The 14599-nt window shown below is 65.1% G+C and overlaps 1 protein-coding gene across 1 annotated transcript in view; it reads right to left on the bottom strand.

The window, feature by feature from the left end:
- Positions 1-10390: 10390 nt before the first annotated feature.
- The window catches only part of MIDN (midnolin), a 7524-nt gene continuing 3315 nt past the window's right edge, over positions 10391-14599 (bottom strand). Inside the window, 7 exon segments of the mRNA XM_072357274.1 lie at positions 10391-11264; positions 12250-12517; positions 12519-12556; positions 12666-12798; positions 13090-13296; positions 13298-13480; positions 14180-14189. Of these exon segments, the coding sequence (XP_072213375.1) occupies positions 11002-11264; positions 12250-12517; positions 12519-12556; positions 12666-12798; positions 13090-13296; positions 13298-13480; positions 14180-14189 (1102 nt within the window). The 3' untranslated portion in view covers positions 10391-11001.

Consider the following 14599-nt stretch of genomic DNA (forward strand, 5'->3'; position numbering starts at 1 on the left):
GCTCCCTGCTGCAGGCGGGCAGGTTTTCCTGTTCCTGCAGGGAGGGAAAAGCCCGGCGCTGGGGGCAGCTTCCAGCTGGAAGGAGAGCAGGGAGCAGGATGCACGATGCAGGATGCAGGATGCGGGATGCGGGATGCAGGATGCTGGGGGCTCCGCTGGCTGCGGTTGTAAAGCAGAAAGGGAAGCTGAGCTGCTGGACCTTTGCTGTGGGAGACAGCACCGTCTGGATGGTGCTCAGCACCAGGACAGTGAGTCAGGGTGCCTGCTCTATTCTTGGCCCGTTGCTGAGTCAGCCCGTGGCCCCAGGCACAGCTGAGCCCCAACGCTGCCGTGTTCCCCACACAGCACTGCAGGGGGAGCAATGTTAACCCCCCCCCTGCAGTGCTGAACCCATGGCTGTCCTGCTGCACGGCCATCCCATCATGCAGGAGCACCTGATGCATTCCTACATGAAGGCACCATCCCTTCGTGCATGAGCACACCCCTTGTGCATGCACATGCACACGCACAGTTCACGTGCAACGCACGCTTGGCACATGCATGGCTGGGTGTACAATGAGCTCACGGATGAGCTCCCAATGAACCCATGTGTGAACACACCATTCATTTGCAGACCAACAGCCCAAACTGTTCATGCATGAGTGCCCACTTTATCCCTGCAGCCACAACCCATGAGCTGGGACAGCCATGGCTGCACGGAGCTGCAGCAGCATGCAGGGCTCAGCACGGCACAGGGGGGTGCAATGGGGAAGCAGGAAGGGGGCACCAGGAAGGGGGAGGGCTGAGACCCAGCCAGGAGGGCACGGGGACAAAGATGGGGATGAGGTGGGTGGGAGGAAGTGCAGCAGGGTCTGTTTCCGAGCTGCTCACCCCAGGAAACAAAACTCTGCACCCTCACATGAGCCTCTTCCTGAGCTCCTGCTGCACCCTCTGTGCCCTGACTCCATCCTCACCATCACACAGCTCCATGTGTGGGGGTCACGAGTGGCAAAGCTCTGCCCACCCCCAGCCCTGTGCCCCCCCAGCTCTGCCCGCAGCCCTGCAGTGGGGCTGTGCCTGCTGCTGCCTCTTCCAGGAAGGGTTGAAGAGGAGGAGATGGGATCTCAGGTTCACACCAGCTCAGCTCTTTCACAGCCCTCTCCAACCCCGTCACACCCGGCTCATCACACACACACACAGCACCGGGCCCACGGCCAAACCCACAACACACAGCAGAGAAAAGAGTGAAAAAGGGGGAGAAAAGGGGGGGGAATCAAAAAGGAAAACAATCCAACAAGCAGATGGACCCTTTTTCCAGCCTCACCACAAAGCATTCCTGATCACATCGGGCTGAGCCTGCAAGGACAGCCATGTGTGCGCACAGGGCCTGGAGTGCATTGGGGCTCATTGGAGGGGGCAGATGCTGGGTGGTACCTGGTACCGTATGGAGCCTGTTGGCACTGCTGGGGGATGGTCAAAACTCAGTGCAGAGATACGGCCCGTGGAGCAGAGGCACAAGGCAGCTCTATGGGCAGCCCAGCACTGAGGTGTCCAGGCAGGCTGTGGCCAGCCGGCACTTATAGCCATTAGGATTTACAACCTCTGGCCAAGGGAGAGGCCGACAGCCACGGCCCAGGTGAGCCCGGACATGAGAAATCCCCAGCTGCTGGAGCCAGGCTTCCTGCTCCAACCTGGCCCAAAGGCAGCTTCATCCTGGGGCAAAAAGGAGGAGCTTGGGGCAAACAGTGGGATCTGGGGGTTCCCGTTGCCTTGCGGCACCTTCACCCCAAAGCGATGTCCTGATGCAACCTATCCTCAATCCCACCCCGTCTGCCGGCCCAGGAAAGCTCCGTTTTGTGCCCGGAAACTTGCTGACTTCTGAAAAATGGGGATTGGAAATAAAACCTCATTGGAAGGGCCGGGGAATGCGGGTTGGCGGCGGGGCCGAGGCTGGCGTGTGCGAGCAGCAGCCGTGCCGTTGCGCTCTGACGCTTTATTAATCACAGCCTGGATCAGCTCTTCCATTATTTAGCCTGGGATCGATGCTGGGCTGGCAGCCCTGTAATTAACTGACTCAGCCTGTTTACCCTTCACCAAATCCTGGCAAAGCGTTGCTTTTTCCCCTGCCCTCACATCCCCCAGCCCCAGCAGGGCTCCATCAAGGCTCCCAACAGCCCCACTCTGCCCCCACCCCGCTTTGCAGCTCCATCAAGGCTTTTCCCATGGGACGGCGGTGACCAGCTGTACCGCCCTGCTTCTCCGTGCACCTTTGGGGTCTCGCGGCCGAGGGGTGCAGCGGAGCTTCCCCTCGGGGTGAGCGAAGGAAGCGCAGCTTCACACCGGCTCCTCGCTGTTTGTTTGCTTTACAGATGACTCATTCCCAAAGCGCTGCCCGTCCCCGCGGCTCCCCACCTGCCTGCCATTGACTCGACACAGCGCCGCCGGGACCCCCGGCTGCCACCCCGAGACCCCGACCCCACGGATGGGATCTATAAAGGGGGAAAGCTGCAACGCTGCAGCGCCGTGGGCAGAGTTAAGGGGATTTGGCCGCGTGCCTCCGGAGCAGCGCTGCGTGGCCGTGGGCAGTGCGGGACCGGGACGACCTGCGGGGGCACGAAGCCAGGACGAGCTCAGCAGAAGCAGCGCTGCAGGGCAGGGCCGGGGCGGCTGTCGCAGTCATTGCGAAAGCCATTCTGGCGAGCTGGGCATGGGAACGGGCTGCGGGGTGCGAGGGGGCAGCGGCTCCACCTCGCTTTGACTCACGGTGACCCAACATCTCCCCGGCCCCACTGACCGCGGCACGGGGCAGCACCGCATCCCTGCCCCCATCGCGGGGAGGCCGCAAAGCGCAGCGCCCCGCCGGGACCCCCCGTCTGCTCCAGCCGAGGGCGCTGGTGATGAGAGCGGCAGAACGAGCCCTTCTCCATTCTGCAACCAGCTCCGTGCCCGGTCCCTGCACCGATCCTACAGCAAGGGAGCAGCACCGGCAGGCAGCACCAGGCGGGGAGCCCCGGGCAGAACGCAGCAGCACAGCCCGGGGGCAGCGCACCGGCTCGGCCAGCACAGCTGGCACCACCCGGAACACCCCAGGAAACGTGCCCGAGCCTGAACCCTGCGCTCAGCGTGAGTCAGGGCGTGCGCGGTGCCACCCCGAGCAACCACAGCTGCCTCCTCCCTCTCGTCCGACCCAGATGCCGGGACCACATAAAGTGCAGCAACCCAGGGCAGGGGGTGCAGCCCCGAACCCCGATCCCAACAACCCAACGGGAACCCCCCCCCCGTGCCCGGCTGCATTGCACCGCAGCCGCAAGGCTCCACGTGGCTGCACGGCGGCAGGGGCCGGCCGGGGAAAGGGGGGGGTGGGGAGCGGCAGGAATCCAGCACTGAGTCACCGCTTCCTCTGCGTTGTGAGTCACGCCAGCGGCAGCAGCAGCAACGAGGCGACGCGAGGCCGGAGCGGTGTGCGAGGGCAGCCCTTTGCACGCGCGTGTGTGTGTGGCCCGGCACACACGCATGAGCACGTCAGCGGGAGGCCGGCGTGCACGCGTGCAACGCAACGAGCGGCATCGAGCGTTGTGCACACGGATAAACGCGTGCGTTGCTGTGCACAAAGCCGAGCTGCGGGAGATGCCCCGCACGCGGGGCTCACGAAAATGCAGCAATGCACAGAGCGGGATGGGGGGGGGGGGGGAGGACAACCCGGGTACCCGCAGCAGCTGCTCCTGGGGTGCACAGGGGGGGGGAGCTCTGCCCGGCCCCATCTCACCCCACAGCTTTGTGCCCCCAAACCCCCGCACTCCCAATATCTCCCTCCTTGCTGAGTGACCCGGCCGTGCACACCGAACACAGCGCACAGCTGCGGGCACATACGCCCGTCCCCCCCTCCAACCTCCCTCTCCAACCCCCCCCTCCTAAACGCAGAGCCCCGGGTGGGGCCCCCCTCGCCTACGTGGCGTCCCGAGCGCTGCGGGGGTGGGCTCCGGGGGGGGGTTGGGGGCTGTTACCCTGTAAACAAAGGGACCCCCCAGAGCGGCTCCCCCGGGCAGCGCCGCCAGGAGAAGCGCCAGAGACCCCCGCGGGGTCCCCCGTCCCCCCCCCTTCACCCGCCGGAGCCGCAATAGCGCTGCGCATGCGCACGGCGTGCGGGGGAAGCACGGGGGGCACAACCCACGCCGCGGGAGCCCGGGCGGTTGCTATGGCAACGGGCCTCCCTCGTTCCGCAGTGAATGAATGAGGCGGGAGCGCGCGCGCCGGGATCTATGAATGAACGAACGCGCGTCGCCGCGATGGGGGGGGGGGGGGGGGGCGGTGTGCAAAGCCCGGAGCGGATCGGGAGCGCGGAACGGAGCGCGGAGCCGCGTCCTGCTTTGTCACAACCCCCCCCCTACCCCAGCATCACTCGGCTCTCCGAGTTGAATTGTCGTGCCTGGGGGGCGTCCCAGGGGGTCTTAACCCTGCCGGCCCCCCTTGCTCACCCCCCCCCCCCCCCCCCGATAACACCATCGGTTCCCAGAAGGATGGAGGCAGGGTGGCACCGCCTTATCTTCCCAGCAGGGTCTGGGTCAGCCCTCGCTGTCATCGTCCCCAGAACAGCCCGTTCCCAGCACGGGGGCCGACGGAGGAAGCGGCGTTACAACACGCGGGGAGGGGAGGGGGCATTCCCGGACTGCCTGCGGGCTGACTCAGCCCCGCACCGCCCAGAGGCACCGCGGCCACACACGGAGCGTTGCACGCGGGGAGGCACACGCGTGTGAGTGGTGTTGCACACGCGGCACGGCCGGGGGGGGGGCACGCAGTGCATAGAAACACGGCACAGACCCTCGGGGGATACAGGCACAGACGTGCACACTCATGCACACACACACACACATGCACACACACACACACACACACACGCTCAAGCACAAACACATGCCACCGTGCAGCACAGCTTGAGGACCTCCAGCTGCAGCCACTGCACACAGAGACCCCCCTGCAGCCCCCATAGCCCCTATATCACTTGGGGGGGACGCTGGGGGGGCACAGAGCCACCACAGCCCCCAGCCCCCAGCAGTGGGGGTGTGCACAGGGCGTGCGGCCGGGGCTGCGTCACCCGCTCTGACGCATTGCTACCTGTGGGTCCCGCTGCTATATAAAGCCCCACGCGTTCCCCATCTGCTCTCACAGCGGCTGACGGCTTGTCGGGGAAGGGGAGGGAGGGAGGGACGGGGGGGGGGAGGGAGCCGGCTTGGCACCCCCCCCTTCTGACCCGGAGGACGGGCGGCCCCCGTGCCAGCCTCTGCTATCTCGGCGGGGGGAGCGCGGTGGCTCGGTGCCACCTGGCAGAGCTGCGGCCGGCAGGGCCGTGCGGACGTCACGCGTTGCTCCTCCAGCTCCTCATCAACACGGTGACGCACCGGAGCTGCCCTCTGGCCCCGCTCCCTACCGACAGTCAGGGTTACACCGGGAGACCCCCCCCCTCCCCCCTTACACAGCCACGTCACTGTCCCCTGGGAGCTGGAAGACACCACAAGGGGCTCCCCAGGAGCTTGAGGGCACGGGGGACAAAGCGCTTGTGCTTCTGGCAGCAGCCTCCGTGCAACGACACGCAGCCAAACCGGGGCTCCCAGTACGACCAGTGCGGGTTCCCAGCACGAGGATGGCGGTTGAAGCTCAGACCCCATCCCAGCTCCAGCGCGATGCGGGGGAGGTGCGTGGCCACCCCCCGGGAGCCGAGCTGGGCTCCGTGCCCCCTGGCTGCGCATCCCCCCGTGATATCACCGCCCCGGCACGCCGCGTTGCTCCGCAGGCTGTGGAACGGGGCCAAGCAGCAGGGGGAGCCGGGGGGGGGGCTCCGTGCACACACAGCTTGCAGCTCGGAGCCACGGTGCACACACAGCACCCGCGGTGCACACAGCCGCGCACCCATCCCTGCTTGCAGCGTGCCCCCCTCTCCGTGCACGCACGCAGCCCCGTTGCACGCATTGCAAGCACGTTTGTGCAAGTTGGCTGCACGTTTTGCTTGCACACGCGTGCAAAGGGCCCCCTGGGACACGTGTGGGGCGGAGGGAGGCTGAGGGCGGTTTGGGCGAGCGCTGTGGGGCCGGGTTGGGAGCGGTGTGGGGCTGGGAGCGGTGTGGGGCTGGGAGCGGTGTGGGGCTGGGAGCGGTGTGGGGCTGGGGCGGGCTGGAGGCCGCCGGCCGGCCGTGGGGGGGGGTGGGGTGAGACATTCCTTGCGGCTCTTGTTATTTTATCTGGTTCAAAGTCAGTTCCTGGAATGTTTTTAATTCCAGAATCCCGTCCCTGCGCCGGCAGTTCCCGCCCCGGCCTCCCCCCCTTCCCCCTCCCCCCCCCACAGCCGCCTCCGCGCCCCACACTGGGGTTGCAAGGCCGCAGCCCCACGCCGTGCCCCACAGCCATGGGGGCCCCACGGAGGGGCTGCAAGCCACGGCTGCACCGGGAGCGGCGTGGGCGCGGGGGGCTGCATGCCCCAAAGCGATCCCCCGAGGCGAGGAGTCGGGACAGGCTGCACCCATGGGAGCCCCTCGGTTGGAGGGGGGCTGGGATTTGCCTCCATGAGCACAGTGGGACCCCGCTGCTGCCGGCAGACGTTGTGTTCCTGGCTGCTGCCAAGGACGCGCCGGCAGCGCATCCATCGCCCACCCGGTGTCTGGCACAGCCGCGCCAGCGCCGTCTCTTGCCAGCAGCCACCAACCGTGTGCCCAACACGGCAGCGCCAGCAGAGCCACGGGAGGGGGCTTCAACCCCAATTAGTGCATGGAGTGTGCAGCAATGGGGCGAGCGTGCAGATGTGTGCGTGCACCCGTGTGTGCAGGGGGCTGTGTGTGCAAGGGGGGGGCTGTGTGTGCAAGGGTGGGCTGTGTGTGCAAGGGTGGGCTGTGTGTGTAAGGGGTGGGCCGTGCAAGGGGCTGTCACGCAGCAGGGCTGTGGCTGTGGGTTCCCATTGGCCCCACGGGTGTGACGGGAGGGCTGCTGCTCTGCAGTTCTCACCATGGTGGGTGTTGCCCGACGCACCCTGTGCTGCTGCGGGGGCTGTGCTGGCAGCACTGGGGGGCATCGGGTCCAACCCGCCCGCACCCACCAGCCCTCAGCCTTTGGCACTGCAGTGCTGGGCAGGTCAGGGTCACCCTGAGCCGCAAGTTAAGACTGAAGGCAAATATTTGCCCCAGGCCGGTGGCTGAGGCCCAGTGTGGGGTTTGCTGTGCTCAGCAGCCGTGGGCTGCACCCCAGGGTGCTGGAGAAGGGCACCACCCTATTTGGGTGACCCACACTGGGGCACAGTCCCTCCTGCAGGTGCTGCACACACACACACACACACACACACACTCTCCAGTGCAGCCCATTTGCAAACAGCCCCTCTGTGCACACCTGCGTTGGGTATGCACACACACACACACACACGTGCACAGCTGCACACACACAACACACACACAACAATGATGACAGCCCTGCTCCCCTCGCAGCCCACACCACACCAAAGCAGCGACGCCGCATTACTTCATACTGGGAGGAGTGGGACGAGCCGCCCGGCGTGGGCCTGGCCTGGGGCAGGCAGGGAGTGAGCGTGGAGCAGGGCTGGTGCAGGAGGCGGTGAGCAAAGCAGGCTGCGGGGCCTCCCCAGCTGCACGGACAGCACCTCCTGCCCAACCACCCCCAGCCGTCTCAGGACCCCTCCGTGTTATCAGCTCCATCGCTCAGCCCTGGGCGCACTGATGTCACCAGGTGGCACAGTGAGGTGTCCCTGCTTGCCTCCCCGCCGTGCTGCACACACAGGCAGCTCCCATGGGCAGCTGTGCTGCACTGAGTCTGGCCACGGAGAGCCAGGCTGTGCCACGCTACGCCCTGCCGTGCTGCACCACACCATGCCAACAATGCCAGCCCTGTCCCACATCCCACTCTGCTCCATGGGACCCCCGAACCCACTGAGCCCAGGCTGTGGGGAGTCTGAAAGAGGAACCCCCCCCGCCCAGTGTGGGGTCCCGGAGCTGTTTGCACACACGTGCATGCCCGTGCATTGCTGCCCGCCTGCATGCCCTGCTCACACACGCGTGTGCACACGGACAGCAGATGTGAGCGTGCACAACGTGTGCGTGTCCCTGCGTGTGCCTGCCCGGCCAGGGATTGCCTTTTAAGGCCGCTGCCATTTGCTGCAGGGCGGTGAGCTGCGGCTCTTCCCGTTGCCAAATTTGGCGTGAGCGATGCGGGCCGGGGGTGCGGGGGGGGGGGGGAGGGGAGTGAGATGAGGGGGGGGGGGGCGGCCCCGGGGCTCGCCCTCCCCGAAATGACGTCAGGGCCGCGGTTGGCAGCGGGCGCCCTGAGCTGCACAGCAGCGCCCTGCGGGAAGAGGAGCCACTTCCTCACCCGGCCCGGAGAGACCCCCCCGGTGCTGCGGTGCAGGAAGGGGGGGGCACTGACCGCCCGGGTAACGCTTGTTGCTGCTGCTGTTGTTGTTGCTGTGCCACGGCTCTGCGTCCCGCCCCGTGTCCCCCGGGGTCAGCAGACATTGTCCCAGCGGGGGGACGCGGCCCGGCCGCCCCCTCCCCAAATGACGGTCACGGGGGTCACACCACGCTCCCAAATGGGGCTGGACCGAGCCCGGTGCCCTGGATGTGCTGTGGCTCCGCGGTGTCCCGAGGAAGGGGGAAGGAGGGGAACGGAGCTGCAGCCCCCACCTCGAGGTGGGACGGAGCGGAGCGGCAGGCGGAGCGGCCGACCCGACTCACGCGTGTCCCCATCCCCGCACCGCAGCCTCCGTCGGGCCCCACCGTGGGACCGCAGCGCTCCCAACCCCCGCCTTCCTGTCCCGTACCCGGAACGCCGCCGTCCCTCCAGCCGGCATTTTCCACCCGGGGAGCCGACGGGCCTCTCCCGACGGGAGCGGGGGAAGCGGAGCGGGGCGGACTCTGACGCGAGTCCCCACGGCCTTCCCCTCCCCGTCACCTTCCCCAGGGCGGGGGAACGCCGCGGGGAAACGAAGCTGCTGCAGGTGGGGAAACCGAGGAACGGGCGGGAGCTGCGCCGTGACGCAGAGAACGGCCGGTGGAACCGGCCCCGCTCCGGGCAGCGGCGGTGCGAGCGGGTCGGAGCGGTCGGAGCAGCCCCGGACGGAGCGATGGGAACGGAGCAGCACCGAAATCATCGCACCCCCCCCCCCATTCCCAGCTTAGAGGAAGGAGAGGCTCCAGGGCATCCCCCGCGCTGCTGGGTTTCCCTTCCTCCTGCAGGGCTGGTTGCACGCTCAGCTTTTGCTTGTGCAAGGCAGTGCACAGCCGTGTGCATGATGGGGTGTAGGTGTGTAACCGTGCCAGGATGGTGAAGGGGGGGGGGGGGTGTGCACAGCTGTGCAAGAGTGCATGAGTGTGCAATGCTGTGCATGCAAGGTTACATGCACGGAGATGTGCAAGGCTGTGAGTGCAATGCTGCGTGTGCACGGAGCTGTGCAAGGGCACATGCAAGTGCAAGGCTAAGCAAGCAAAGCAAGCAACGTGCTTACCTACAAAGGAGACCACATGTGTGCCTGGGGCTGCAGGAGGAGGAGGGGGGGGGGGGAGGAGAAGGGGGATGACGACCCTGTTGTGTCCCCTCCCCCCCCCCCCCAATAAAACGAAGCCCCACCATCACACACAGGCACCGTTTCATGGAGACTGCCCAAATTTATTTCAAAAATAAAAAATAAAATATTCAAGACCAAAAAGTTTTTGCTCTTTTCCTCCCCTCCCCCCCCCCCCCCCCTCCGTCCTCAAACCTCCCCCCCCCCAAAAAAAATAAACACACACACACATAAAAAGACTTTTACAGACAAAAAAAGAAACACAGCACGGTGAAGGGAGGGGGGGGGGTGGGGGGGGGGGGGGACGGGGGGGGGTGTCTCTATTTGCACAGAATCTCCTGACCCAAATAATAATAATAACAATAATAATAATAATAATAAAAAGTGGGACAAGAAAAGATTTCCTACGGCCTATGCAAGACTATGTCAGTATTGGCTCAGTCGGGTCAATGTCTATAAATACCAGCCCCCCCCCCCTCCACCCCTCCACCCCCATCCCCATCTTTCTCTCCCCCCCCCCCCCCCCCACTCGCAGGTACCATCACTGTGTTGGGGGCCGTTTTGTTTCTAACCTTGGGGATTTCTTTCCCCCTCCCCCCCCCCCCATCCTCCTTTAAGTTAAAAAACATACAAACAAAAACAACACCCCAACCGAGGTGGGGAGGGGGGGGGGGATATATTGGGATGGGGGGGGGGTTGGTAGGACCCAGCACTTCAGCTCTGGGCTGTGTATGGAGGGAATGTGCTGTTCCTTATTCCACCCCCCCAAAACCTCCAAGAACCAAAAAAATCATTGGAATTAAAAAAAAAACACCCCAAAAAATGAAGCCCCCCCCCCCTCCAACCCTCCCACCCCCCACCCGGCTGCGGGCACCAGGCACACGCGTGGCATTGTCTTGTTTTCCCTCCCCCTCCCCCCCATATCCCCCCCCCTTTGCTATGCCTGCACACGTGGACATTAAAGGTAAGGGGGGGGGCCCAGCCCCGCAGCCGAGCAATGCTACATATAGAAGGGAAGGGAAACAAATGCTTTCCCCCCCCCACAAAGGCTGGCGGGGGCCCCCAGCACCTCCAAAGAGACTTCGCCTCCTGCTGCCCATAATGGGGGGGGGGGGCTGAGGGCTGAGCCCCTCTTCACAGCCAAAGAGCAGCTTTGATCCCCAGGGTCCCCCCCCCCCCCGCCGACACCAGGACTCAGCTCAGAGCTGGGGCAGGACGTGGGGGTGGGTTGAAGGGGGGGGGGGCAGCAGCAGCAGCAGCAGCTCCCACCTCTCTCCCCTCCCAGCGCAGCCACATCCGTAGGAGCTGGAGATCTGGCCCATATCAACAGAAACACGACCCCCATCCTCAATAGGGCGGTGGTGGAGAAAGAAAGGGGGGGGGGGGGTCACAGGGAAGGTTGGTAGGGGGAGGAGGGGGGAGTTGTGTGTTGGCCTCCCCCACCGACTCGAGTCCGCGGCCGCAGCCCGGCTCTATGCTACGACGAATTCGGACTTGATATCCGCTTTGACCTCCGGCTTCCAAACCGAGTCCTCGAAATCCAGGTCCAGGCTGCCCTCACTGGAGACGCTGCTGTTGCTGTTGGTACGGGAGGATTTACGGTTGGGTAACCAATGATAAGGAGCCCTTGCATCTCTCCTGGCCTTCCTGCGCAGCCTCTTCTGCTGCATCAGCAGCTGCAGCCGTTCCACTTTGCAACGCGTCGCCCGGTTCTCCGTCTGCCGCAAGCGATCCCCTGCAAAAAGGGGGGGAGGGATAGTGGGGTTAGATTGGGGTTGGGGGTCCCACCTGTAGGGTCAGGAGATGATAGGGAAGGGGTTGGGATCTCTGCTGGATCCCTGGGATGGGATTGAGATGGTTGCTGAGCAATGAGGTGACCCCAGACCTTGTGCACTGCCAGGAGCCCTATGGAAATAGGGGGCATCACCTGCTGGGCTATGGGTGGGAAGGTGAGTTGAGGGGGGGGTCAAGTGACCATAAAGGCCAGTCACTGCTCTATGGGAGATCCATACAGCCCAAATCAGAGCCCGTGGGCTCAGGGCTGCTATGCTGGGGGGGAAGGCACAGCTCTGCCCCCATCACCACACTGCACTGTGAGACGCAGTGGGTCCCCATGCAGCAGCCCTGGTGTCACTGAACGCAGGGATGGGGCACAGAGTTCTCCTCCCCCCCCCCCAGCACAGGGAGAAAAGGAAGAGAAAAAGCGAAGGGGAGAGCGAGACCCTTCAGTTTCAGTTCTTTTCTCTATGCAAATCGTGCTGATGGGGGAGGGAAGAGGGTGTGCAACCCCCAAGCTCTGGGGGGGGCACTGGGAGCCACCTGAGCATCTTGGCCCACCTCCCCCTCTGCAGAAACCCATCCCAGAGGGTTAGGAATTGATGGGGGGTGGGCAAGGAGCATCATCCTGTCTCCCCCCACACAGCCCCAGCCCTGTAGGGGGGGGGGGCAGGGGGGTATAGGGACACAGCCACCCACCCCATGCCATGTGCTGCACCAAGATGTGCAGAGGGAAACAAGGTGGGGGGGCAACAAGAGCTGCACCCCCCACGCAGAGGATGAGCCCTGGATCAGTGCTGAGTGGAGTGGACCCCAGTGCACAGGAGGGAGAGAATCTGAATCTGATGGCAGTGCCACAGGCAGCAGCTGCTCCCTATGGAGGGGCAATGGCCGCGGTGCCCCCATCCCCATCCCCTCCGCCACCCCCCCAGGGCCGTGCTCACCACTGGGCTTGCACATCCGGATCTGGCTTTGGCACTGGACGACGGGGTGCAGAGGAGCGGATGCTGTGGCTGCGGGCAGCGGCTCTGAGGTAGTTTTGGTGGTGAGGTCCGGGGATGCAGGAGGTGAGGAAGATGAGGAGGAGGAAGAAGAAGAGAACTGTGTCTGGCAGCGGAGCTGTGCCAGGGACTGCGGCATGCCCTGGTAGTGTCGCGTGGCGCTGAGGAGGTCGTTGAGGATCTGCAGGATGGTGCCAATATCTCGCCGCGGCCCGCCCGCTGCTGTCCTGGCAGTTGGGGTGCAAAGTGCCTGGGGGGGGGAGGAAGACCAGAGATGTGAACCCAGTGATCCCATAACCTGGACTCACAGCCCCCACTGTGACCCCTACCCATTCCCCATATCCATCAGCTGCACGTACCGGAGAAGGTCCCTGAGAAGACCCCAGGCGCGTGGTTAACGAAGCTCTCAATGACAGCCCCTGGTTTGCGGGAGCGGGCGCTGGGTGCTGGGCTGCTACTGGGTGAGGAGCCACCACGCATACTGCAGTCCACCTGCAGGGATGGATGGGGAAACAGGGTCAGCACAGCCCACCCAGCACCCCCAGAGCCCACCCAGGACCCCCCAGAGCCCACCCAGGACCCCCCCCAGAGCCCACCCAGGACCCCCCCAGAGCCCACCCAGGACCCCCCCCCCAGAGCCAGGGTGCACCTCCAACCAGCCACGTTTGGCAATGGAAGGGATGAGCAGCACTCGCCCTCAAAGCTATAAGCGTAAATCCATATGGCACCCTGAGCCCCTCGGAGCCCCCAACAGCCCAACACGAAGCCCCCAACCCAGCTCACCTCTGAGCAGGAGGACACCATGCTGCTGTTCACCGTCTGCGTGCTGGCTCCGTGTGACCGGAACATCCCGGCGGTGACAGGAGCAGGGTGGGGGGCATTACAGTACACAGGGGGGGCCGGCGTGGAGGGTGTGGGGCTGGGAGCCGGGGCTCTGAGGGCAGGCGGGGGCACCACGGGGATGCGGGTGAAGCCGGAGCTGGAGCTGCCCATGCAGGGTCCGGCAGTGGGGGCTGTTGGTGGCTCCTGCTTCGCCGCGGCTGGCGATGACGTGCCGGTGCTGGAGCTGCCCGCTGCTCTGCTGGGCCGCCAGCTGGAGCTGCACGAACATCATATGGTCACCCACACGTAGAGCCAGGGTGAGGGGGGAACGGCCTGACAAGAAGTCATTGACCTGGGGGAGAGAGAAGGAACACCATTAGGCAGAGCAAGGGAATATGGCACAGAGCATGGGCGCATGGCACAGAGCATGGGCGCACGGCACAGAGCATGGGCGCACGGCACAGAGCATGGGCGCACGGCACCCCCACATCCCCAGCACAGACAAGGACAGAACAACCCCTTGCAGCTGAGCCAGAACCATGTGCTCAAAGGGACACACAGCACAGGAGGCCGTGGGGTGACCCCCTTCCCTTGGCTGCATGGGGCAGGCTGTGAGCAGCCGCGTCCCTGCACGACCCCAGCGCAGTGCCAGCTCCATCAGCTGACGGCTCCCTCCCTCCTGCCCCCTCCGCCCTCATCTCCCAGCACAAAGCTGCTGTGCTGTGCCTGCCCTCCCCGGCACTGAACCCACAGCGCCTGCAGGCAGGGCAGGGTTGGGGCTGACGCAGCTTTAACACAGCCAGCCACCCCCCCCCCGCCCCCCCAGCACCAACATGGGAGGTGGGTATGGGGAGCAACGAGGCTGGGGAGGATGCAGGTGAGGAAATGCCAGGACCCTTCGTGCCCATCGATGTGGTTTTGGGGTATTGGGGAGGGGCAGACCACCCCCCTCCTGCCCCCCCAGCCTGCAGGGTGGGCCCTGTGCAGCCCTGAGGCAGCTGCAAGCAGGTGATGGAGCAGCTGCAGTGCAGAGATGAGAGTGGGGGCTGACCTTGTCCAGACTGCAGCACTGGGGGGGTGGGGGAGAGTGGGGGGGGGGGGCCTGATCCCCACCATCTGCTGCCCCCCCTCAGCCCCCATACAGCATCTCCAGGAGCAGAAAAAGCTCCAGAGAGGGAAGGGGTTAAAGGCTGTGACCCCCCCTTCCTTCCCACTGTGCTGCTGCACCGCTCCCCATGCAGGAGGATGGATGGATGGTGATGGTGGGGAGGGGGGGGGTTGTTACACCTCTCACCCCCACGGCTGAAGGGCGCGGGCTCAGCAGAGCAGTGGGAGGACATCAGGTCACAGCTAATGGCGCTGACGCCACCACCCCCCCCCCTTAGCGCAGCTATTCCAGGGCACGGCCAGCATTGCCTTCCCCAGCCGTCACGTGCAGCTCCCAACACACGTCACCCACCCACAACCCCCA

Source organism: Excalfactoria chinensis, chromosome 26 (genome assembly GCF_039878825.1).
Source record: "Excalfactoria chinensis isolate bCotChi1 chromosome 26, bCotChi1.hap2, whole genome shotgun sequence".
NCBI classification, from domain to species: domain Eukaryota; kingdom Metazoa; phylum Chordata; class Aves; order Galliformes; family Phasianidae; genus Excalfactoria; species Excalfactoria chinensis.